Raw genomic sequence first — 26,964 nt, 5'->3', positions numbered from 1 at the left:
AATTAGATATACTTTCGTTCTACGTTACTCCCAATTGGTATTTTATATTGGCTAAGTAGTGTGAAGAAATGGATTTATAAAGAAACAATCCGAATGCCCGAATGTAACCAAATGTACAAGAACTTGCTATAATTTATTAATAAAAAAAGAAATAGACTTGAAATAACACAACACGGAGACTTGAGTTTAAAGCTCAGTAAGTTAGAATTTGTATTGAAATTTATGGGGGGCATGACATTTTAAGAAACCTCACTGGCGTAGAGCATTTATTAAAAAAATAAAGAAATAATAATTTGATTGGGTATCAAAGCAAGCAGGGTTAGTTGTTTTTTCTATTGTTCACAGCTTGTTTCAACAATCAGATTACAATTTCAATCTGTAAGTTGAAAGTGGGTATTGAAATTCAAAACAAAGGATAAAAAAGTAAGAAAAACAAAAAAGATTAAATAAATGAATAAAAGATAAATAATAATAATAATAATAATAATAAATACCAATTATAAGTAACTTGTGAGGAACATTTTAAGCAGAGTTAGTGATCAATTTTTAATAAATTACAATTGGACGCACAATAAATACGCTTGGACGCACTCGTATAGATACGTTTTCAGAAAAAGATTGTTTGAAAAAGTTTACCTACAACAAAGTAGTTGAAATAACTTGTATTAAAAATGCTTATTTTGTATGTAATAATTTAATTAAGTGATTTTCAATTAGACTCGCAGATTTTTAAATAATTTTTGCTCTTCAATTTTATCATTACAAAAGAACGGTATAAGCCATTTCAGTAATATAATCTGTTTGTTGTCTCATTTATTTCTGTTTCCCTATTAATTATTTATGCTTGATAAAAATCTTCATGATGTATGTAACTTATATAATTTCAAAATATCATTGGAAACACTTGACACTAAACTTAGAATATAACCATAGCATTTGAAATGCAGCTCAGTTTAATGTTATATACTGAAAGAACAAAAGCTATGTAATCTTTCTTAGATTCAAAAAGATCTATCATGACAAAATTTCATTTTGTAATTAAACTACTGCATGTAAACAATTAAATGTAAACCATTATGAGTGGAAAGTGTAGAAATTGAAAATTGTACAAAAATTTTTACCCAAATATTGTTAATTTATATAAATAATGATATATATATATATATATATATATATATACATATATATTAAATTTTTAATATAATGTCCGAGCATGACTGGTCATTAATTTTTGATGAAAATGTACGGATTTTGCTTTAATCATATATCACTAGCAAAATCAAAAATTAAAATAGAAATTCCATTTTAGGCGATTATAAATAATGATAACTGAAAATTATGCCGTTTAGTCATTTTCAAATTGTATGCTAATCATTACATCTTATAATGTTATATCAAATATAGTATTCTTTAACACAGATGAACACAAGATACTAAAATAATTACTTCAACTTATGACTTTGTAAATCACCAGACATGAATAGAGATTTATTTAATTTGATATTCTTTCTTCTTATTTTCCATTAAAGATTGTGATATTTTTTTATTTGAATATACTTGAACTATTTATGTTTTTATGCAGTTTCAAGTAATTACTGAAACATTTCAACAATAAAAAACCAAGCACAAGTTTTGTAATTAGTTCGAGTGATTGATTAGAAAAATTACGTATAGCTGGCCTTTCAAGAATTTTATATCCATAATCCAAAAGATGTATGTATAATGCATGTGTGTGGCTACATATAAACATACATACATAAATACACATAATATAAATATACAAGGAAAATATTTCGTTTTTATACAACAAAAATTAACATAAAATGTTATTGATTGCCAATATGATACATTTAAATGAGCATAAATTATAAATTAATGTCTTGAATTTAACTCAAACTAAATAGAATATGTTGAGCTATCCACAGAAACTGCTAAACCATAGCCCATTTATTTCATCTAACAAACTGATAAAATAAATATGCAAAATCATTAAATCAAAATCATTTAGCCTTATATGATACAACATATATCACAGCATGTTACTTTTTGTTGCATAATTCGTTAATTCCATTGGTATACACATCTTATTAATATTCTTGTACACCATTTTGTTATTGTAACACATAATAGTAATAAAGCATTGTGTTAATAATATTTTCCCCAAGTAGCTTCATGGTACATATGGATATTCAATAAAAATGATATGATGATAAATGCAAAAGTTTATGAAACCATTCAAATAATACCACAAGTAAAAAACTTGAGTAGTATTCTACTAAATATCTCTTTATAATGTAACAAAATATAGATTGCATTAGATTTTTTTGTAATCTAATGATAGATATTATAAAATTCGAAATTTCGTGATTGTGTAAACTTTCATTACATATCTATAAAAAAAAACATTTATGGAAAAGTAAAAAAAAAATTAAATCACTTACCAGACTGTGATTTGTTCATACTGTCTTCAATAGAAATTTCACTTTTAACGTTCATAACCAAGTCATCATCTGAAAAATCAAAGATATTAGATTAAGTGAAATTTATTTATTGATATAATGTAAAATACAAAATTATTTAAGGTTGTATCACAAATGTAAATTCTAAATTAATGTTTAAAATATACAAAAAATAACAAACCGTTTGCACCATTGCTGTATCTGCTATCAGGGGAGTCCATTTCAGAAAAAATTATTGGTATCGTTCAAAGGATCTTGTAATTCAGAAGTATTTGTTTTAGCATCAGTATTCAGGGATGTGGATTCTTGCTCTTCTTGATAGGGTACTGTTTCTTCTTTCACAACATTATTCAAGTGATGGTTAGTATTACTTGTACTGCAATCTTCATCAGATTTCGTTGCAGTGTCAGAAAGATTTTTGAGTGCTGAATCTGCACCAGATAGACCTAACAAAATGTATATCATATATAAGTATAAGTTTTTGATAAAGATTTGTGATACTATATAACTAATTTATTTAATTTAGGAAGAGGAATTTATGAAAATATTGAAACAAAAACTATTTTTATTCAAGCATAATATTTAATTATTAATTAGATCGATAGTTAACAAACAATCAAAATAGTTCCAATTCAAATAGAACTAACCTCTTATCTGCAGTGTCTCTGCACATTTTAAAAGATCTTGTAGCCCTTCTTGTGTAACATTTACTTCCCCCTTATACATGAAATCAACCAACGCTTGTAATTCCCAAAACCTAACATCTTTCAAAATTATAATTGGATGCTGGCAAGGATTTTCTCCCAGTAGACTTTCAAAAAATCCAGAACAAGCGGCCAAAACTAACCTATGACAAGTTAGTTGACGTCCTTCACATGCTAATGTACAATCGACAAACCGACCACCAGCCAAAAGCTAAAACAAGAATGTAACAATATTATGGAAAATCGCATTTCAATTATTGGAATAAATAACTATACATATCAAAAACTTGAATAAAATTTTTTAATTAGTTAAGTTTAAAATTCTGTTAAATGTGAAATAATATTTATGATAATGTAAAATAAAAAATGGTAAATTAAAAACCGAAAAAGAAATTGTAATTGAGTGTCATCAACTAAACACATATCCTATTATGCTTACATACATTAAAAAAAAGTAAATAATATTTTCAAATTTAAAATTTATTCAGCAAATACTTATAGACTATTACAATTTTCGCATCTAGGACTTTTCATTATATGCTTCAAGTTATTGTCACAACATTTTAGTTTTATTATTCTATAGTATATAATATATACAAAAAAGCAAGTATAAAAAAAGTAAATTACATAAAAATGATCAAACAGTAGGTGCATAGATATATACTTATAAAAATAACTTACCTGAGGAAAAGCTGCACCCAGACTTCCTAAATGACTGTTCCAACGAACACAGAATTGTTGTGATGCAGCCATAATTGTTTATAATGTTGCCAAAACTTCAAATATTTAATAAAATACAATGTTTAAAGAAGAGAGGTCAATGAATTAAAAAACAGTTCATTATAAAATTCACAAAAGCCCTGAGTATATTTTGTTAATTAATTTTACCAGTTTTTTCATATTCTGAAATAAAAAATAAAACATATTAGTTAAAAGAAGCACATACATTCAAACTCATGTACACTGAATGAATTAAGAAAATGGAAGAAGCTTTACGGAGTTGTTAATTGATGGAGGGTCATTAAAAATATATTTCCCCCACTAACAGAATATAAATAAATATAAATGCAGATACAAACTATTTCTATTTATAAAATCACATGGTCTAACAAACTAATACAATTTTAGAAAATATGCACGACATTAAACGTACCTAACATGTAAAAATTTATTACAACAATGTAATGGTAGTTTATACAAAATACTAACAAAAATCAATAGTTGAACCGAGCCATAATTTGTATAACAAATATATAACGTTACGAGCTACGACCTACGTTCTTAACTTATAGGCAGAGCGTCATAGAAATATGACAAAGAAAAAAATGAACGTATGTCGTAAATCGATACTATTACACTAGCGCGATTCGATGAGAAATTAAAGAACTTTTACTGAAAATTTTATTTATATAACTACGCTTTCTAAATTTATAGATAATTTTACATAAATTATTGTTTTACTTACTTTTCTTCTAAACGATAAGCACACAATCTTAAATAATATACCAAACACAACACTCACGCTATGACGCCATTTGCACTGAAAAAGTGTATTAATCAGTGTTGCCGTTTTTAAGTTTTAATTCATAGTCGGAGGTGGTCCGCCAGCGGCTCTTGGGCCAGTTTAGGCACAAAATATTAATTCGTCAGAAATTAACTATGTGCAATTTACCAAGAATTTATCGTATTCTAATGTTGTCTAGGCAATTAACATTGATTGGCATTAACAAAATATAAAAAAGTAATTTTTAATGTGCAAAACAGTAAAAATCTAAACAACTTTTTATAGTACTTAAAAATACCATTTACCGTTTATATAATAATGTAAAACGAAAGATAAAACAAAAGTATGTGTAAATCTATGAGCGATTAAGGCTTATTTTATAAATGGATATTAAAATGTTAAATATTGTTGTCTATTTTGCCTCATTCTGAATATTGTATGCAATTTAATGTTTATATTTATATGTATATTTATTCAGCAAAGGTTTATTTTGATATGAATGAAAAATATGTTATCTCAATGTTAATTTATTCAAAATATTTACACATTCAAAATTGATTCAAAACAAAGCTTAGATATATAATTTGAATTTTTATTATATTTATATTTTATTATTATCATTTTATTTTTGGACATCTAATAATTTAATAGAAATAATTGTGTTCTTATTTTTCGAATATATCAAATATCGAAATAATAAAATTAAGTAGAAGTTAAAAGTTATTAATTTCTATCTTTTAACCATAGATACAGGAAGAGTATAATGCTTTTAACGGTCTTCTATCATCATCAGTAGCCATATCTATGGTTTATAATTCAGCCCGTGCTGACAGTTTATTTGTCGACCTCTGAAGGAAAATTAGTAGACAACTACCAAACGATATTCGGAATTTACCAAAACGCAGCGTTCTTCGACACTACCTTTCAAATAATAATAACATAAGTCTTTAATAAGTGTTAATAATGTGGTAGTAGCGTTTATGGTAATACGTTTTATTATAATCATAAGTATATAAATCTGGCGTATATCAAGATAAAAATAAAATCTTAACCTCTCTGCATATAGTCGAGCAGTATTTAAATAGTATTGTTAAATTTTGTCAATCTCGCAGAGATTTACAGTGACGTATTATTGGTGTTAATGGTGTAAAAGAGGCCGTTTATTTGAATTAAGAATGGTGCCCATGGGCCCATCACCTGTACATACAGGCCATCAAATTCATGCAAATCAGCCAGCAGCTAATGCAAATCAATCTTCGCTATCAATTCAAAGTAGTGGTAACAACAAAACTGGTGGAGCGGTTAGTACATTACTTACTGTAAATATAACTTACTTGAAGAATTTTATAATAGTTCTGTTTTACAAAAAAAGGTTCTGAATATCAGTGTATTCGACATTCTATATTCATTAAACTTTTACTTTTACTAATGCTAATATGTTATTCTTTGATTATCACACTACACAAAATCTTTTGCACTGAATATATTATCGAACCATTTTTAGAAACCAAATTATACGCTGAAGTTTACCTTGGCAGGACATACGAAGGCGGTGTCTTCTGTGAAATTTAGCCCGAATGGCGAATGGCTTGCTAGCTCATGTAAGTAATATTCATAACAAGAAGTTTTACATACAGATGTTATCAAATTCAGAGTTCTTAAATTATTTTCATTGTTGATATATGAGCATCTTGGTTCTTACAATCATTTTAAATTCAATATTTAACACTCAATAAAAAACTTGAAGTAGTAATTCAAACTCAGGCACATAAAAACAATAGTATTCATTATTAAATACAAATACTACAGTATATTCTTAATACAATAAAATCACTTATTTTATTTTTTCAACTTCAATTAATTATTTGTGTTTACATATAATATTTAATATATGAAACAACACATGTGACTATTAATGTATTTATTTCATATTTAAGACTTAAATATCAATTTCATAAAATTAAATTTTAATTCTAGCTGCTGATAAACTAATTAAAATATGGGGAGCTTATGATGGTAAATTTGAAAAAACCATATCTGGACATAAACTTGGTATAAGTGACATTGCTTGGTCTAGCGATAGTAGATTAATTGTCAGCGCTAGTGATGACAAAACACTAAAAATTTGGGAACTAAGTTCTGGAAAATGTTTAAAAACCCTTAAAGGGCATAGTAATTATGTTTTCTGCTGCAACTTTAATCCCCAAAGTAATTTGATTGTATCTGGAAGTTTTGATGAATCAGTTCGTATTTGGGATGTTAGAACAGGTGAGAAAATTACAAATATTTTTATGTACCATGAGGTAGATAAAACTCTAAATTGAATTCAATTCTATAAAAATGGCGCAGTAGATGAATAGTTAAATGTTTTGATGTGCTTTGGTAATTATATTTTTAACATCAACTTCATCTTCAAAAAGATCTACATGTCATAATAACTTATTTCAATTCTCAAAACATTTTCTCACATGAATATTGAGTTAGGAGTATGCAATTTTAAACATTTTTACCTTTTATTATAGGAAAATGTCTAAAGACTTTGCCAGCTCATTCAGATCCGGTATCAGCAGTGCATTTTAATCGAGATGGATCATTGATAGTTTCATCAAGCTATGATGGTTTGTGCAGAATATGGGATACAGCATCTGGTCAATGTTTGAAAACTTTAATTGATGATGATAATCCACCTGTTTCATTTGTTAAATTTTCACCAAATGGAAAATATATACTGGCTGCAACTCTTGATAACACATTAAAACTATGGGATTATTCAAAAGGAAAATGCCTCAAAACTTACACAGGACATAAAAATGAAAAATACTGCATATTTGCTAATTTTTCAGTTACAGGTGGCAAGGTAAGATATCTCTATTTTGTATTTAAATTTGTATGAGAGAATCGACCATGGTCATTACATATTTTTCTTAATAATACTTTAAAACTATTAATAAATTATCCTGTTAAATAAAAAACAAACTTAGGTATATTTTATGACCAGTCCCACAATGATTTGATAATAATGTAATAGTAATCGATAAGAACTTACTTTTTATATGTAGATCTCAATTATTTGTAATCATTGTCATTTTGCAGTATTTTTTCATTATTATTGCAATGTTTCTCAATTATCTATTTTTTTTTTAGTGGATAGTTTCTGGTTCTGAAGATAGTATGGTTTACATATGGAATCTGCAAAGTAAAGAGGTAGTGCAAAAATTACAAGGACACACGGATACTGTTCTCTGCACAGCTTGCCATCCAACAGAAAACATTATAGCTTCAGCAGCTCTTGAAAATGATAAAACAATCAAATTATGGAAAAGTGATACATAAGTAATAAAAACTAACTTTGGATTTTATTATAAAGATTGAATAATTTTCATTATATATAATCACCTGTAATTAGTTCATGTAATTACATTAATATTTTTATAAAAAATACTTTTCATATTTTTCTTAAACTAAGAAAGTGTTAGTTTTATATTAAGTTCTATGTAAACTGTTAATTATCCTGGAAATAAAATAAAATTTATATATTACAAATAACTTATGTATTCTTTATATGAAGAATTTTATGTTTCCAAAAATTTTTAGATTTTTTCAAAATTTCTATGCCTTCTGATTGATGAGGTCCTCCTTCAAGATAAAGGGGCGTGAATTCTCGATAAGCTATGCAGACTCTGCGCTCATGAATATGTTGTCTTAAAATACTGTGCTCCCAATCATATCTAGCTTGGCCGTAAAGAACAATAAGTGAACGTCTACAAAATTAATTATAAAAAGTTGTGGAAAAGAATGGTCAAAATATTATATTGTGACATTCTTCATAGTATACCTTGGCATAGGTAAATATACTAATGTATCCTCTGGTAGATTAATGCTCATTTTATCATTTTCATTTTTATATGTAGGAACTAGATTCAAATTATATTTACTATCACTGCCAGAGTACCTACAAAAATAAAATATATAGTTGCTTACATGATAACTAGTTTTGTATTTGCATTACAAACTATTGTCTATACAGAAAATACTTTTTTAAAACATTGAATTTAAAATAGTCATATAATCTTCCATTATTATCAAAATTTGTTATTCATAATATTTAATTATTTAAAGAATTATTGATTGAAGTAAGTCAATTAAAAAAAAATCATGCTCAATTATAACAAAATATACAGGCTAAAATTTTAAAATTATTCAAAAACATTAATAGAATCATTTATATTACTTGTTCATTGTGAGAACAGAATCGGAAAGACAATTCACTGTAACTACTCTTTCACCCCAAACCCAGCAATCATCTATATGAGGATCTATTGATGCCCCTCTTTGAGGGTCATATTCCAGAGAACATTGCTCTATGACCTGAAACCCCTCGAGAAGAGGTACTTTAGCTAGCTTTTCTTGCACAAACTCCGAGAATGCAGGAAAACCATCAAATTCTCCAACTCGTAATTTCTTTTTCTTGAAATTTGTTTTTGGACCAAAATTCTATATAAAAAACACAGTCAAATTAAGAAAACCAATAATAAATTAACAAATTAGATGGTTTTACTTAAATCTATTTAAAACTAGTTGAAGGTGCATTTAGCCTGAAGGCAAGTTGCATGAACTTCCCAAAATGTGTAAATAATATACTTAATCAATCCAATTTTAAAATAAGCAACTTGATCTGCCTTTAACAATATTTTTTTATTTTATAATTATTAAGAAATTTATATTTATCACTATTATTGGTTATAAGAAAAAATATTTTTTATTCTTTTTTATTATTTTTAATATATTAATCTGAATACATAAGTGGTTCTCATTGTGACAAAATGTATCGACGCATACGATTATTTTTCCAAAATGTAGAAAACTATGATAATTATTATAACTTGATTAAAGTAAAGAATTTCTTGGTCATTTCACGACCTTGGAGACGAAGTACATTTTAGAGGCTGTTGATTCAATGATAATTACGATGATAATTAAACTACTTGTAGTAAGACCATGATGTATATCGCCAAAAAAGTTCCATGAAAATCGGCCTAAATTTTTTTTTTAACAGTTCATTACAAGAAAACGGCTCGGTTGATTTTTTTTTAAATTTAATCAGCATCATTCCCAACTAATATCTTTCGAACAGTTTTTGATTTTTCAAAATCGGTTCGGTAGGATGAGCTTAAATGTGGACGAAAATTTAACACTTTTTTTCAACAGTTAATTACAAGAAAACGGCTCGGTAGATTTTCACCTAAAATTAATCAGCATCATTCCCAAATGATATCTTTCGAACAGTTTTTGATTTTTCAAAATCGATTCGGTAGGATGAGCTTAAATGTGGACGAAAATTTAACACTTTTTTTCAACAGTTAATTACAAGAAAACGGCTCGGTAGATTTCACCTAATTAATCAGCATATTCCCAAATGATATTTTCGAACAGTTTTGATTTTTCAAAATCGGTTCGGTAGGATGAGCTAAATGTGGACGAAAATTTAACACTTTTTTTCAACAGTTAATTACAAGAAAACGATCGGTAGATTTTCACCTAAATTAATCAGCATCATTCCCAACTAATATCTTTCGAACAGTTTTTGATTTTCAAAATCGGTTCGGTAGGATGAGCTTAAATGTGGACGAAAATTTAACACTTTTTTTCAACAGTTAATTACAAGAAAACGGCTCGGTAGATTTTCACCTAAATTAATCAGCATCATTCCCAACTAATATCTTTCGAACAGTTTTTGATTTTTCAAAATCGGTTCGGTAGGATGAGCTTAAATGTGGACGAAAATTTAATACTTTTTTTCAACAGTTAATTACAAGAAAAACGCTCGGTAGATTTTCACCTATAATTTAATCAGTACCAGTCCCAACTAATATCTTTCGAACAATTTTTGATTTTTTAAATCGGTTCGGTAGGATGAGCTTAAATGTGGACGAAAAGTTTAACACTTTTTTTCAAATGCAAAGAAGAACGGCTTGGCCGATCGTCACACAAAACTGACAAACGATAGTCCTCACCAAAATACATCAAAAGCTTTTAAATTTCTAAAATCGGCTCAGGCGTTTTGAGAAAACTCGATCAAAGGTCTAACTTTGACAAATGCCAAAAAAACAATACCAATTTTTGCAAACTTTGACGAATTTTTAAAGCTAAACGAGTTGTCGTAGGGCCGTAATATTTAGTATGATATAGAAGACTATGGTATCTACCGTCAAAAAAAAATTCATAAAAATCGTGAATTTTTTTTTTTTAAACTTTATTACAAGAAAACGGCCCGGCCGATCTTACCAAAAACTAATCAGCACGATTCCAACCAATATCTTTCGAACGATTTTGAATTTTTAAAATCGATTCAAACTGCTCAAAAACGTGGACGAAAGAGTTTTCACTTCTCTGCTATTACAAAGAAACGGTTTGGCCGATCGTCGCACAAACTGACAAACAATAGTCCTCATCGAGATACATCGAATGGCTTTTAAATTTTTGAAATCGGTCCAGCCGTTTTTGAGAAAACGGCGTTTTACGGCGAAAAATCTGTTGGTGCACACGCACACACACACACACACACACACACATACTTTTTCCAAATTTGGTCTCATTCGATTCAGAATGGCTTGAAACGTCGAGAAAACATAAATTAGCGAATCGGATTTTTTGATGAAAACATAAACTTCTCCTCGGGAAGTTAAAATAAGAGTAACATATCAAATTAACCCTTTGAGTGCTTAGGTAATTTTTGCATATAAATATGCATAAAGATTTTTGGATCTGGTTGGTGTTTCTGAAATATTTTTGAAGTAAAACTTCTTTAGGCGCGACTAGGGTGTAAATCCGTTCAAATGCAACGGAAGTTCGTTACGCCCGAACTGTTCGTCATTCGCTCTCGATGAGATTATTTCGATACAGGTCGATTGTGAGCCTTTGTGTATGTGAATAGTGATCTGTCGTTGTATGGGTACCGGCATCAACGTTGTATGAGTACCGATATCAACAAGCAAATCGGCATAGATAAATAAACATTTTAAAGTTGCATCGTAGTATAATCTTGATTCAATAAAAAAATGTCTGAATCAGAAGAATATTTTACCGTGTTTCTTGAAAATAATAAAACAAATTAATAATTTGGGCCGTGTATTAAACGTAAATTTATTGATAAGAAATTATTTCTATATTATTCGTAGTTTCTATAAATCTTTGAAGTTATTAAAATGGAAAATATTTTTTAGGCAAGACAGATATTACAGCTGCTCAAAGGATGAGATTATATCGCCTGCAAAAAAGTAAGAATAATACAAGCAGTCAATGAATGTATGTTCATTTTAATTACATGAAGTTCTTCAAACACAATTACATGATGAGTGAAGTTGCAAAAACAATATTTGTTTAGGCATTGTTTAACATAATCTACTGTGCGAACGAATATCATAGAATTTATTAATCAGCAATTACTTCATTTCTCTAATGAAGATTAATTTCTAAATGCTAATTAAAATGACAAACCGATCATGTCATATATGAAGTATGACTTTAATTGCGTTATTGTTATTTTTAATGCTATTATAAACATATAATTTATAATTTATCAATATATAAATGTGTATAATGGTTGACATTAATAATTGTGTGCATCACGAGTGTTACCATATTACTGATAAACATTATTCAAAATTGTTATATGTTTTTATTTTTACTTAAATGCCATCTTGTACAGTAGCAAATAGGTTTTACTTCAATCGCGTGTCAACTTTACACGCACTCTTTTTTTATGTCTCTAGCCACTCTTTCTCAATACTTTCGATTGTCTGACCAGTAAATTGTAATCAAGATATCTTTTATTCTTTTGATTACACGAAAACAATTGAGAATAAATCCATTCACAATTAATAATTTATATGTAATCAAATATAAAAATTTAACATTCTATTAATATTGCAAAAAAAATATACCTGTTTTCTGCGACCACTTTGTGATAACTCCCAAGGCATTTCATCAATTCCTTTCATTAATCTGCTTCTTCATTTTCACTTAAAAAGTCTAGCTGAAAATTGTATATGATTGAGCATGAATAAAAAAGTATATTGTCTGTGTAGTAAACATCGACAAATATTTCAAACTAAACTTTTGATGATACTCAGACCTAAGTAAAATTGAAATATAAAAATAAAATATTTATTTTAGTTCATATTATTATTAACCTGTATAAAGACACCGGGATATTCTATAGATTCTCCTACATGATTAGGATGATCTTTGTAAAGATATGGGTCAGATCCATACCAAGCTTTATCACATAAAGGACAATAAACAAATGTATTAGATGTCTGAAAATTTAGAAACATATAAATCAAAATAATAGGTTATATGAATTTATAAGTAAATATGCATACATCTTTTACTGGTACACAACTAATTTTTTTCACATCATATTTTCTTTCACAAATAAGACAAGTTCTGCATCCCTTGCAACCACAATCTCTAACTACATCTGACATTTTAGTTCTTAATTATACAAAAACCGAAAAAAAAGTTAAATATATTCGGTGCGGCACAAATTTACACATAAAAATATAACCTCATTTTCTCCCATGTTTGATTATTTTAGGTTAATTATAATTGAAATTTTGCATTTGAAATAAATATTACCACACTTTTGTTTTAAAATTGATTAGCAACTAAAGAATGTCAGAGTTAAAAGCAATAATTGCGAGTTCAGTATCTAACCGTGAATTATTATATTGTCTAGGCCGTGAATTATCAATTTCACACAACTATCAAATGTCACTTTTTAATTTAATTTAATACGCTTGAAGCAAGTTGCATGTGTTACATGAACTTTTCCGTTATGTTTAAATAACTAGTGGGGCGCATGGCATCGCGCCTTAAGGCAAATTGCTAGAACTTCCCATACCAAAAATTTTTTTTTTTTTAAAGATTAACATTTTTGAAAAAAATTTGCTCTGAAAAATTAGATTTTTGAGAAACTATAAACTTTTGACAAAAATTTACTTTTTTTGAAAAAAAAAGACTTTTTGAAGAAAAGTGTATTTTGAAATATTTTGGAAATTCTGAACTTTTTTTCAAAGCAATCGTACTGCTTTAACTGCATAGAACCCTTGCCTCTGGTTCCCACAGAAACCGCCGTTAGGCATTACTTCGTGGGGAGAGGATCTAGAATGAATAATTCTAACTGTTATATAATCAATGTTATAATTCATAAACATTATACTGGTCCACATCATCCCCTAGAGCACCAAATCGCGGGCACACAAAGAACACATGCTCAGCATCTTCGATTTCGCCCAAACAATATGGGCAATCCGGCGAGCTATCGTGCTTGAAGCGGTGTAGGTAGGCTCGAAAACAGCCGTGCCCCGATAGCATTTGCGTAGTATAATAATTTACTTCGCCGTGCTAGCCAGACTTTGATGTTAGGAATGAGACGATGCGTCCATCTGCCCTTTACTGCGACATCCCACAGTTGCTGCCATCGGTCAATGCTGTTCTGCGATCTCTAATCTTAACTTTTCAGGACTCAGTTGGACTCAGTTCTAATCTTAACTTTTCAGGATGTCTTCTATGGTAAATTGTCCGTCTTTCCTCTGCTAAGACTAAGAGAGGCACAGTTCCTGAAATGACGCACACTGCTTCCGCCGATATTGTGCGAAATGCGCAAGCAATTCTTATAGCACTGAGACGATAAAAGGGCTCTACCATTCTCCTCGATTTTTGAGATTTAAGAGCATCAGCCCATATGGAGATACTATATGTCAGCACAGAAGTAACAATAACTGACGATAGTAATATCCTTCTGGTTTGTTTAGGACCTCCAATGTTAGGCATCAGTCGAGCAAGTTTTGTCCTAACTATTGACGCCTTAGCACTAACGTGTTCCACTTGTTGATTGAAATTCAAACGAGCATCAAGCATTACGCCAAGGTAACAGATGTGAGGTTTTGACGTGATCTCAAGATTTCCTATCTTTAGTTTGATGGTCTCTATTGTTTTTCTACTAGTGATAAGAACAGCTTCACTTTTTTGTTGTGCTAATTGGAGATTCATTGTTCCCATCCATTAAATTTTCTAAATGTAATATCGAATAGCCTTACGATGTCATCAATTTGTTTGGAGACAACTACTATGGCAACATCGTCTGCATATGCTACTAGTTTCACACATTCTGGAATCTCTAGTCTCAATAGGCCCTCATACATAATATTACACAGCAAAGGGCCTAGAACAGAGCCCTGCGGCACACCTCCTGTTATATTATATTCTTCTGTACCATCGCGTGAATCGTACATTAGAATTCTGTCTGTAAAGTAGCTTGCGACTATATTGCAGAGGTATGCTGGCACGTTGTTGTCACGGAGTGCATTCATAATGCAATTCCAGTTTGCAGAATTTAAAGCATTTTTTATATCCATAGTAGCTACAAGGCAGTACTTTTTCGCACCCCCTTTCCATCTGGTTCCAGCAATTGCCTCCTTGGCGGTATTAACTACCAAGTTTATAGCATCGATAGTTGATCGCCCTTTGCGAAAACCATACTGATTGTCTGCTAGGATTGGGTCAACTATTGCATCTATTCTTTGGTGAATTATTCTTTCAAAAATTTTACCCGCTGTATCCAGCATGCATATTGGACGGTAGGATGATGGTTCATCTGGTGGTTTTTTTCCTTTGGGAATAAGCACTAATCTTTGCTGTTTCCATTTAACTGCATAGAGACTGCATAGAAATGTCAAAACGCGTAAGCGCCGCGTCGCCGTCTATAACGAATAAACATTGGTACGGAACCCATAGGAATGCAAACAAAATTTATACTTATTGTTAAAATCTCTATAAAATATCTGATAATTTGATGTGCATATGTGCATTTGATGTCTAATGATCATTTTTGACCGCTAAATGGCATTTTATTTACTTTTTTCATTAGATCTCTGAAACCGTTAGAACTGCCTTTATGAAAATTTGATCAGTTTTTCATCTTGTCAATACAAGTAAAATGTTTTTAGAATTATTAAAATCGGACGCTCCGTTCTCTTAAAAACAGAGTTACCGTTTTTGGCACTTTTTGCCCCGTATCTTCGGAACGGCTAGACCTGCCTTTGCCAAAAACTAATCAGCATGTCTCCTTATCAATATAAATCGAATGTTTTTCGAATTATTTAAATCGGTTGATCTGTGTTCCCGAAATCGTCGACGAAAATTTGTATCCGCACACACATACAAACACGCACGCACACACACACATACATACACACATACATCCATTTTTTCTAAGGTATGCCCAAATATTCAGAAACCTCTGAAACGTAAAGATATATAAACATTTTCATTTTCTATTTTTTTGCGATTACTATAACTTGCCCTACGGGAAGTTAATAAGCATAATAAGCAAATCGTCTCGCGTGAGTGAAGGGGTCTAGTAAGATATCACTTGTATTTATTTTCTACCTAAACTTAAAAAAAAATCCAAAATGTTTCATAACTAGTGGTGTATAGCATCGTGCCTTAAAGGAAATTACTTTCCATGCCATAATGAAATATTCCAGGAATATTAAATGTTTTCAAATAGATTATTATAAATAATGTAAATTCCATTATTCTTATCTTGTGAAAAGTAAATAAGTAAAACTGAATCAATCGGATTTAAAATGAAGAACATTGTCCAATATTTCTAAGTACATATCATATAAACTGAATTGCAAAATTAAAATTATTTATTCGAAGTATTTAAGTGATGTTTAGAACTTTGGCTAGAATTAAAAGGATTATAACTTTAGTTATAATTAGAATTGCATTGCATTGATTTTTTGATATTCAATTTTTTTTGAAAATTTTTTGAAAAGTGAGAAAAAAATTCTTTCCCCAAAAGCAATCGTTTCGTCAACACAAGCAGAAAGTTTTTAAATCATTCAAATCAGATGCTTGGTTCTCCCAAAAACTGCCATTTTTTGCATATTTAGCTCTATTTCTCCGAAACGTCTGAACCTGCCTTTGCCAAAATCTAATCACCACTTCTCGCCATCATTACGAATAGAATGTTTTTCTATCATTCAAATCGGTTGATCGATTTAGGACTTTTTGCTCTGTATCACCGAAACCGCTGGACCTGCCTTCGCCATAAACTAATCAGCGCGTCTCCTCATCAATAGGAATCGAATGTTTTTGAACCATTCAAATCGGTTAATCCATACGCCCGAAATCGTCGACGAAAATTTGTTTCCACACACCCACAAACACATCGATTTTTTCTGAGGTATGCCAAAATGTTCAGAAACCTCTGAAACATAAAGATATGTAAAAATTTTCCTTTTCGATTTTTGGCCCAACACTATAACTTAGCCTACGGGAAGTTAGAAAAATCCAAAAATACACCTGATGTTGAGTGTTGAAGGTGGGTAGGGGGTAATTTTAAACATCAGAACGTATCACCAAGGGAAAGGAGGGGTCTAAAAATCCTTAAAAATCGGTCACATGATCAATGGACGCCCCACAATCACCACGATATCCAACTAATATTTATCAAACAGTTAATACATTTTTTAAATCGGTTCACAGCAGTCTTTTCGGCTGAAACGTGGCAAAAAATTTTGTACTTACTTGTTTATTGTAAAGAAACGGCTAGGCCGAACAACGTAAAAAACGCTCGTATCTCGAACTTTATACTCGAGTATATAAGAATAAAGATCCCTATCGAGTTTCATAAGATTTTACAAAACTCTTTGTAAAAGAGTCGAAGAGACTGACTTAATTTATTGAATTAAAATCGTTTTTTCACTTCCTTATGGTAAGTAATCGTCCAAAAATTAAAAATAAAATGTTTTGCATCCTTTTTACGTTTCACGGGTTTCTGAACATTCTGGCATACCTTATAAAACAAGGATCTATGTATGGGTGTGTGTTTGTGTGTGCCTGCGTATGTATGGACACAATTTTTCGTTCACGATTTCGGGCGCACGGATCAACCAATTCGAATGACTCACAAAAGATTCGATTCTTATTGATAGAGAGATATGCTGATTAGTTTTTTGCAAGGACAGGTCTAGCCGTTTTGGCGATACGGAGCAAAAAATAAAGAGAATGGGAATTCAGTTTGTCAGAGAGATTTTATTTTCAAATTTTCTTCCAAAAATTTTTTTTTAAAATGTCGAAAATAATTCAGTTTTAATTTTAATTCTAGCTAAAATTTTAAAGCTCACATATATACTTTGAATAAATAATTTGAACTTTGCAATTCAGTATATATAATTCTTAGAAATATAGGCAACAAAATATCTTTCATTCGTATAAGGGCTTTCATTCTAACTCCGTTTGATTAAATTTTGTTTTTACATAACATCGTCATGAAATTTCTAAGCTCTTATATTTTATCTATAAAAAACTAATAATGCCAGTTGCAGTATTTATGATAATTTATTTGAAAACACTTAAAATACCTTGAATTTTCCAAGAAGTTCCAGCAATTTGCCTTAAGGCACGATGCCATGCACCACTAGCTGTAATTAAATTTATATAAGTTTAATAACATATGTTATGTTATTATTATGCAATATATAGCATATCAAATAACATTTGACCTTTTTATCTAACATCTATTCTGTACGGAATGTAACGAAATATTATTTTTGGCGTATTTGCTGTCAAAATATTCAAGTTATTATACGGTTTTAATACATTTTTGAAAATATAAAGATATTAAAAAAATTACATAAAAACAAAAGTAAAAATTTTAATAAAGCGTTTAAATTATGGATAAAAAAGTATGTGGTGAGGAAGGAAGGCTTTGGGGTGGACGCTTTTCCACAGGACCGGCAGAATGCTTGGAGTCTCTAAATCGCTCTTTGAGTATTGATAAAAGACTCTACAAAGAAGATATTAAAGGAAGTATTGCGTACGCAACTGCTTTAAAAAAGGCCAATATAATAACACAGGAAGAAGAAACTATTTTAAAAAAAGGATTAAATTTGGTAAATCTCTTATTGAATTATACAATTGACTGAAGGTAAAAACAAATATGCCAGTAGGGTTTAATTGAATCTATTAGAACAAATTTCTTTTAGTTGCGCTGAACATCAGTATCATATAGTTATATCAACTCGACCGATTTTTTATAGTTAAACTTTATATAATTGAGTTCATAGTCAAATGAAATAAACATTATTGATAATTGTTAGCGCTCTGTAATTAACTTGAGGGTAAGTTATGGTAAACGCAAAAAAATCTAAAATGAGAATTTTTACATATCTCTCAGATTTCAAAGGATTCTGAACATTTTGGCACACTTTAGAAAATATGGATGTATATGTGTGTGTGGGCGCATGTGTGTGTGTGGATACAAATTAACACGGATTAACCGATTTGAACAATTCAAAAAAAAACATTCGATTCCTACTGATAAGGAGATGTGCTGATTAGATTTTGGCAAAGACAGAGGTCTAGCCGTTTCGGAGATACGCGGCAAAAAGTGCCAAAAATGGTATTTCAGTTTTTGAGATAGTGGAGCGTCCGATTTAAATACATAATACGAAAAACATGTTACTTGTATTGACAAAATGAGCATCTGGTGAAGCGTTCCCGGAGATCCAATAAAAAAAGTGAAAAATAATGCCATTTGGCGGTCAAACCTGAACATTAGACATATGTACATTGTATTATCAGTTATTTTATGAAGATTATAATAATAAGGACAAATTTTGTGTACATTCATATGGGTGCTGTACCAATGTTCACACGTTAGACTACGCGGCGCTTTCGCGCTTTGATATTTGGACTCCAAATCTGCTATGCAGAGCGATTGTTTAAGAAAATGTTCAAAACTTTCAAAATAAATCAATCAAAATGCCATCAAATAGCAATCAAATCAAAATATAAAAAAATCAAATTTTTCTTTATCAAGTTTTTTTTAATAATTTAGTTTTCGGTTCGGGAAGTTCCAACAATTTGCCTTAAGGCATGATGCCATGCATCACTAGTTAAAAATAGTATTGTTAAAGGCCGCGATGAAAGCTTAACCCTTTGCACTCGGATACCGTCGCTCCGACGCCAAAATTCATATAAATCTCGGAATTCGCAAGTGGAAAGGGTTAATAATGAAAAAATATTGCAAAATTAGTATTTCATTACTTTGATTTGACTAAACTTTATGCAATATATCAGAGTATTATATAAGAGAGGTGTTTTGAAAACAGTGTTAGCCTATTTTATAAACAATTCAGAGCGCACTTGAAATTTTGATAGTAAAAAGTATTTTTACATATATCTTAATTTTACCAATTAAGTTGAGAAATTATTGATAATTAAATTAACAATGTGATTAAACAGACGCTACAAGAATGGGAGAATGGAAAAATATCGTTTTTGAAATCAGATGAAGATGTTCATACAGTGAACGAAAGGAGAGTAAAGGAATTAATCGGTAATTATGAAATATTTAAAAAAAAATGTTTATTAGAGATAAATCAGAGCTTTATAAAAGCTAGCACGTTGAATAAATCTATAATAAAAAATATTTGATTTCTTTTATGAATTCTAAAACAGTATTTCCTAGGCTCTTTCTCACTTAATCTATACATATTTACCCATTTCAATAATAATAGTTGATTTATGCTCCCATACATACATTTTTGCCTTATGACAATTATTTTGTACCATAAAAAATATAAATATATTTATATTTTCCCATTTTATGTTCCCATGGAAGCATAAATCAACTATTATGATTTATAAACTTACTATAATAAGTTTGATTTAATATTAATATCAAATATATTCTCTTTTCGGCAGATATTTAGCATTGCATTTAAGAAATAAACCTATCAAAAAGTTGTAGTTATATCGAACTTTAGTACATATTTTTCATCCAGAATATTTACATATTTTGTTTAAACTCATTTTCAAGTATTATTTCATTATATATTGTTTAGAAATTTCATTATGTGGGTACCAAAGACATAAATATACATTAATTAAGACATAAATATACATTAAAGACATAAATATATATTATATTACAAATGACCATTAGAAAATAAATATAAATATAAATTATAAATTATATAGGGTCAGAAATTGGAGGAAAATTGCACACAGGACGAAGCCGAAACGATCAAGTTGTAACAGATATGAAATTATGGATGTTGGAAAATATATCAGAATTACAAAAAACTATTACAGTTTTTGTTCAGGTATTTTACTTCATTTTTTTAATATTAGGATAAATCTCTATGATGTTTGATATGAATACAATACTTAATACAATTCATGAGTTCAGATATTTTACTCATCATTAACTTTACTGTTTAACAATATTTAACCACAGAAATATGCGTGGCCTAAAATATTAAACCGAAGTTATAAGTTCTAAAAGACACCACAACTTTTTAAAGTTGAATTTAATGCAAGAACCAAATAAAAATATAGTAAAGCATTAAATATTTCCCATGCCAAGGTATCTCTATCTCATATCTATTATGCATTTCAATATATCTTTAGCACTATATTTCAATCTCAAGACAATTTTTTTTTCAAATTATTTAAAATAAATTAAATTGCGTTATGAAGCAATTATAAGATTTCCAAAAAAAATCTATTATATTTTTTATAAAATATATATATATATATATATATATATAGTACGTTTTATAATATTCAGGCACTCCAGAAAAAATCTACTGAATGTATAGATGTACTCATGCCAGGTTACACTCATTTGCAAAGAGGACAACCGGTTAGATTTAGTCATTGGCTTTTGAGGTAATATTTATTTTATTCTCTATTTTATTTACTACTGTCCAGTTAAGAACATTTAGTAAATTGTGAAATTTACAATTGTCAGCCGTAAAGGGGCAATAGTTGTTATAATATTAACAATATTTTAATGATAATAATAATAACTATGGTAATATATGAAACATGAACCTTTAAAGGCACTATTTTAATGAATCTGTATTATCGAATAATCAAGAGTTAATATTGAATCAAACTAATAATTATAGTAATTTGTAATTTCAATTCATTAAAAATATAGATTATTTGTGACTATTTCTAAATCATCAGCAACTGAGGTGATGAACAAAATGTTAATTAATGTTTAATACAAACGTTTTTAACATACTATCATTCTTTATGAAATTTTCATTCCTAACATAAAATAAGTAAAGTTTCTAAAAATAGCTATTTGCATACAGAATGCATACAGTTATTACACGAAGACTTGAGTTATGAAATACATATAAAAACATACGTAAATAGAAATTCAAAATTAATATTGCCAATAATAATAAGTAGAATTATCTGAACATCTTCTAAAAATCAAATAAATTCAACTTAAGATACAGTAATCTTATTTCACTTAGGTTAGGTAAATGAAATGTAAATATTTAAACTAAATTCAAGAAAAAAATTTAAGCTCACTAACATAAAGTAATTATTTGTTAGTGCTAAAACAAGAAAACATTCATATTTTTCATTTCCTACCAGTGCGGTTGTTTAGACTACTTTTTAATTAAAATCATTCGAAAGCCTATTGCTTTACCTAAAATATTAGAAACAGAATTAAATCTAGATCATAGAAAATATTTAAGTACACAATTACTTTTTGAATGAGAACACAGGTCCACAGAGTAAAAAAAGTTATCTCTATTGGCTAACTGTGCGTCAGATGTTTTCCAGGAAACGACTAAAATTATAAGGTTTTAAGTATCATGCATAAGAATTACTAGATCGAAGATTTTGTCGTTTTTCCTGATTTCCATTTCAATTTTTTGCTATTTGAACCCCCAATTTTGACTTTAGATTCGTGTTCAGCAGTAAAAACTACACTAGAAAACATGCCGCAAACCCAAACCAGACATTTTTTTTTTGAAGTAAAACTTCTTTAGGCGCGACTATGGAGTAAATCTGTACAAACGCAACGAAAATAGCGTTACGCCCGAACAGTTCGTCATTCGCTCTCGATGAAATCATTTCTATACTGTTCGATTGTGATTAGACGTCGTGTCGTGTGAATAGAGATCTGTCGTTGTATGCGTACCGGCATCAATAAGGAAATTAAGTCTTGATTGCTAGTTACAATGGCAAAACCGATCATGTCATATTTGAAGTATGACTTTAATTACATTATTGTTTTCAATTATTATAAATATTTTTAATGCTATTATAAATATATAATTTGTAAATTATTATAATATAAATATGTATAGTGGTTGACATTTATAAATGTGTGCATCACAAGTGTTACCATATTACTAATGAACAAATTTCAAAATTGTTATATGATGTATTTATTTTTAACGTAAATGCCATCTCGTACAATAGCAAAATAGTTTTACTTCAATCTCGTGTGAACCTTACGCGCACTCTTTTTTTAATTTGTGGACTTGTGTAATTGAAGCATTTAGATATAAATAAGTCACTAAGTCACCTTTATTAATCAGCGTCATTTATAGATCGTAATTAGTTACCTAGAAGTGTAGTTTGCTCGAACTTTTAGCCATGCTTGGCCGTTGGTATCCGACCATCAACGACTGCGAGATTTGCGGAAGCGCGTGGCGATGTGTCCGTTAGGATGTGGCGCATTGGCGGGAAATCCTCTCAAAGTGGATAGGAAAGCTCTGGCTGAAGATCTTGGATTTGACTCCGGCCCGACGATGAATAGCATGCATACCGTATCCGATCGGGACTTTGTCGGTAGAGTATTAAAATTTAGAAATACAGCATGTCCGACTTGCTCGCCAGAGATCCTAGGAATAGATACCGAAGTTAAGGAGGAAGCCTGCTTTAGAGGCTTCAAAAAATCGCTTTTTTGAGGAATTTTTAGGGAAGGAAATAAATATTTAATTCAAACGAAACTTTCACGTTTTATTGTAATATATTTCAACATTCTTCTCAATTTTTTTTTTCCTTGAAATATATGCTATAATATACCGGATACAAGCATTTTTGCTTATGCGCCACGAGTGTGCAGGTATCATTTGGCGGGAAAGATGTAGGTCACAATTTCCATCCGAAACAAAACAATCAAAGCAAATATATATGAGAAATTGACCAATTTTTCGCAACTTGAAATAAAAATCATGTTTTTGATACAAAATTTCACTTTAGATTGTTTAAAAACTGGGTTAATTATAAATATTCAGTTTTTTAGGTTAAACTAGAATACAATTTAATCGAATAGTTTAGATGGGACGTTTAGTTTGTTTCCTATCTTTCCCGTCAATTAGGAAGATTCGAAAAAAATAAAAACCGGGAAATCACGCGTAGTCCAGTCATTTGGTGCAAAAAAGGCTGTTGCCGGTATAAGATCTAGAAATAAAATAAATCAAATATTTTTCTGTTTTTTTGCTGATTTTTTAACACTTCAAGCTACTTACTTATAGCTACTTCGCCATTGAAGTGTTAAAAAAACAGCAAAAAAACAGAAAAATATTTGAATCATTTTATTTCTAGATCTTATTCGCTTAATTTAACATTGAAAATATTTATTTATTAGAGAGAATGTGGTCAGGTTCAAAGTGCTGTCACATATGGAGAGATTTGATACTACGGCGAGAGCAGCAAAAACTTTGAGGCGGCCGTACTCTCAAACTATCAATTTTACAAAAAACGGTTTTCTAAAAAATTGTAGGAAATTTTATCTAGTTTAATTCGTACATAGAAACTTTTATCGTAGAATCAGCCAGGAAAGAGATATTTTAAAAAAGCTGTTGTTTCACGCCATTTTTCCAATATGGCGGCAACTTGCCGTTCAAATTTGAGGTGGCAAAGTTGATTTTCGTAAAGAGCACCTCGAAGTCCATAAGATTACCAATTTTCAGAATTCCCGGAGTACTGTACCGGCAAAACGAGCAAATGACTAGACTAGCGTCGAAGTTTTCGTTCCGTACATGCTTGACGCTTGTTCACTATTTCTTCAATAATTCCGAAAGTAATTTGAATTTGTTTCTGAAATTTTAGGGATTTATTCTTAACTAATTTTGAAAGACATTTTGCCGATTTTTTTAAGCCTCTAAAACAGGCTTCCTCCTTAAGTTAAGTTAGTGCTGACTATATGTTGTTAAAAAGAGGTCAATAAAAATAATGTAAAAAATGTGAATATGCAATGTCTTTTTCTTCACAAACTTTAAAACTCTTTTTTATGAAACACTTTCTAAAAATTAAATTGTACATCACCTGCACTAAAATACCCCGAGCTGTCCTAATCAAATACCTAATAACTCCTGAAATGTAAAAAATATTTATAAATGAAGTTCAGAGGGGGAATATATATATATATATATATATATATATAATATAATTTTTTTCCATGCTCTTTTCATACGAAGTTTGATTGCGCTCTATCTAAACGTTAATATTAAGAGTTAAAACTTTCAGAGAATTGTTTTTTATCAATTTGGAACCATTTGAGCCCCTGGGAACAAGGAAATTCGAAAATGACCATTTTAAGAACCACCCTAATATATATATATATATATATATATATATATATATTAATTTGGAAATATGAACAAACAACACTCTTTTTGCACTAATTTATTAAATAATAATTTTCACAAACGTTTCGAGACTAGGTTTGTCTCATCATCAGTGTGTTATAATTAAAAATTTTTTTAAAATATGGAAATCTAAATTAGCATGTTGTGTTTTTCATTACACGTCGTTCATATATATATATATATATATATATATATATATATATATGATTTAGTAGTTAATTTTGATGTTGAAATATATGAGTGAGTTCTTGAGGGCGATACATCAAACAAAGATTGATACATGCCTCGGTACTCGCAAAGTACAGAAGTCGTGGCAGAAATTACATAATTCTACTTACATTTTTGTTCAAATAAAACTATCATTTTTCTGTTTACATCATACAAAAAATTATAAAAAATGCATAGTGTTGACAAGTTAGTTGTATAAATGTTAGTGCCAATCTCTAGTGTTGTGTACACTTCTCTAGATGTAACCAACCAACGTAATATCCACTGATGATGACATTAAATTGAATGTCGAAACGTTTGGAATTAAAGATTATTTTATAAATCTTTGGCTTTTCTTTGTTTGATGTATCGCCCTCAAGAACTCACTCATATATATATATATATATATATATATATATATATATTAACAAAGTCTAATAATCGGGCATAACATCAATAAAAAACATGATGTTATGCCCGATTATTAGACTTTGTTAATACATATGTCAACATCAAATTCAGAATCATACAAAATATATATATATATATATATATATATATATATATATATATATATATATATTGAATGATAGAGTCTTGGATTTGTGTATATTTTGTAGAGTTTCGAACAAGAATCCAAAAATAATACAAAATAAAAAAACAAGAAAAGTTTTTAATAAACAATTTCTTTATTTAATTATTTGTTTACTGTCAACGTTTCGGAACTAGGTACGTTCCATCTTCAGGACATCTGTCAAGAAACATGATCTTGATAAGATTTAAGCAAACAATATGTTTAAGAATAGAAATAGATTTTTCTTAAATAATAAATTAATTGTAACAAATAATAATGTACAGAAATATGATAATATGATCAAAATGAAAATGATAAAAATAAATGAGTGGATTATCAGAACAGGATATTAAAAATGATAGAAATTTTTTGAAAGTTATGGAAAAATTTTTAAGAAAGGATTAATGATAAAATTGAATTAATTACCTGTATTTGAATATACGTTAGCACTTTTCACTAAACAAGAATTTTTGACAAAAAATGAATTTGTGAGTTATTTTTTCCGCCGAATAGTTAACTTTTGTAAATCAAAATTACTAAAAGTGTTATCTTTTTTTAAAATTATTATTTGAAAACAAATAATATTGTATTCGAAGTTATACTATTGGCTTTTGGAAGCGAACTAAACTGTATTTGATGGATTCATATGTAACACGTGTAAACACTTGAAACGAGAACTGTGAGATTGTATGTGTGTGTTTTTTTCATGTTAGGGTGTAAATACTTAAATTATTGAACTTAAAATGAAGTCGATATTAATTGTTTGTCAAAAAGTGTAAAAAATTTAAATATGAATCATGTAATAGGTTGTGATCTGATCTAATGTTGACACTGTTAGAAACATTTATGAGAATGAGACAACTCTCCGCAAATAACCTTCTAAAGATGCAACTTTCATGATATAAAATCTTTGGAGTGAAATTAAATGAATGGGCGTTTTCTATAGAGTGTTGTACTAGGGTACTTTTGAAATTTTTTTGTTATGGTGGACCACACTTAGTTCATGTTGTCTCATTCTCTT

General features: G+C 29.2%; 4 protein-coding genes across 4 annotated transcripts in view; 2 read left to right on the top strand and 2 right to left on the bottom strand.

The window, feature by feature from the left end:
* Positions 1–2,441: 2,441 nt before the first annotated feature.
* LOC113387582 (longitudinals lacking protein, isoforms H/M/V-like) lies at positions 2,442–4,520 on the bottom strand. Its single transcript, XM_026624921.1, has 5 exons — positions 4,317–4,520; positions 3,845–4,066; positions 3,107–3,374; positions 2,641–2,905; positions 2,442–2,510 (listed from the first exon to the last, which is right to left on the bottom strand). Exons 2-4 carry the CDS (start codon positions 3,914–3,916, stop codon positions 2,682–2,684), a joined length of 564 nt encoding a protein of 187 aa, XP_026480706.1. The 5' UTR covers positions 3,917–4,066; positions 4,317–4,520; the 3' UTR covers positions 2,442–2,510; positions 2,641–2,681.
* A 1,037-nt stretch (positions 4,521–5,557) lies between these two features.
* On the top strand, positions 5,558–8,086 carry LOC113387580 (WD repeat-containing protein 5). Its single transcript, XM_026624919.1, has 5 exons — positions 5,558–5,968; positions 6,172–6,268; positions 6,645–6,935; positions 7,190–7,524; positions 7,812–8,086. The coding sequence occupies exons 1-5, from the start codon at positions 5,843–5,845 to the stop codon at positions 7,998–8,000; spliced, it is 1,038 nt and encodes a 345-aa protein (XP_026480704.1). The 5' UTR covers positions 5,558–5,842; the 3' UTR covers positions 8,001–8,086.
* Positions 8,087–8,139: 53 nt separating this feature from the next.
* Positions 8,140–13,368, bottom strand: LOC113387581 (alpha-ketoglutarate-dependent dioxygenase alkB homolog 4). Its single transcript, XM_026624920.1, is given in 7 exon segments — positions 8,140–8,428; positions 8,503–8,619; positions 8,899–9,161; positions 12,611–12,672; positions 12,675–12,702; positions 12,860–12,985; positions 13,052–13,368. Coding segments are annotated over 7 exon segments (915 nt in total). The 5' UTR covers positions 13,157–13,368; the 3' UTR covers positions 8,140–8,214.
* A 5,050-nt stretch (positions 13,369–18,418) lies between these two features.
* LOC113388152 (argininosuccinate lyase-like) overlaps positions 18,419–26,964 on the top strand; it is a 22,782-nt gene continuing 14,236 nt past the window's right edge. The window contains 3 exon segments of the mRNA XM_026625554.1: positions 18,419–18,637; positions 19,992–20,085; positions 20,730–20,854. Of these exon segments, the coding sequence (XP_026481339.1) occupies positions 18,419–18,637; positions 19,992–20,085; positions 20,730–20,854 (438 nt within the window).

The sequence above is a fragment of the Ctenocephalides felis genome, unplaced genomic scaffold, assembly GCF_003426905.1.
Source record: "Ctenocephalides felis isolate EL2017-DRISC unplaced genomic scaffold, ASM342690v1 CF-g0.4_SCAFFOLD_03572, whole genome shotgun sequence".
NCBI lineage: Eukaryota > Metazoa > Arthropoda > Insecta > Siphonaptera > Pulicidae > Ctenocephalides > Ctenocephalides felis.
The sequence above is the reverse complement of the archived record's forward strand: the minus strand, read 5'-3'. Positions and strand labels throughout refer to the sequence as shown.

Bases quoted from the DNA above. Each gene is read 5' to 3' on its own strand.
- LOC113387582 (XM_026624921.1), bottom strand. From the start codon at position 3,916: ATGGCTGCATCACAACAATTCTGTGTTCGTTGGAACAGTCATTTAGGA. The intron at 3,375-3,844 runs GTAAGTTATTTT...TTCTTGTTTTAG, and splicing joins TGGGTGCAGCTTTTCCTCAG to CTTTTGGCTGGTGGTCGGTT. The intron at 2,906-3,106 runs GTTAGTTCTATT...ACATTTTGTTAG, and splicing joins AGAGACACTGCAGATAAGAG to GTCTATCTGGTGCAGATTCA.
- LOC113387580 (XM_026624919.1), top strand. From the start codon at position 5,843: ATGGTGCCCATGGGCCCATCACCTGTACATACAGGCCATCAAATTCAT. The intron at 5,969-6,171 runs GTTAGTACATTA...AACCATTTTTAG, and splicing joins ACAACAAAACTGGTGGAGCG to AAACCAAATTATACGCTGAA. The intron at 7,525-7,811 runs GTAAGATATCTC...TTTTTTTTTTAG, and splicing joins TTTCAGTTACAGGTGGCAAG to TGGATAGTTTCTGGTTCTGA.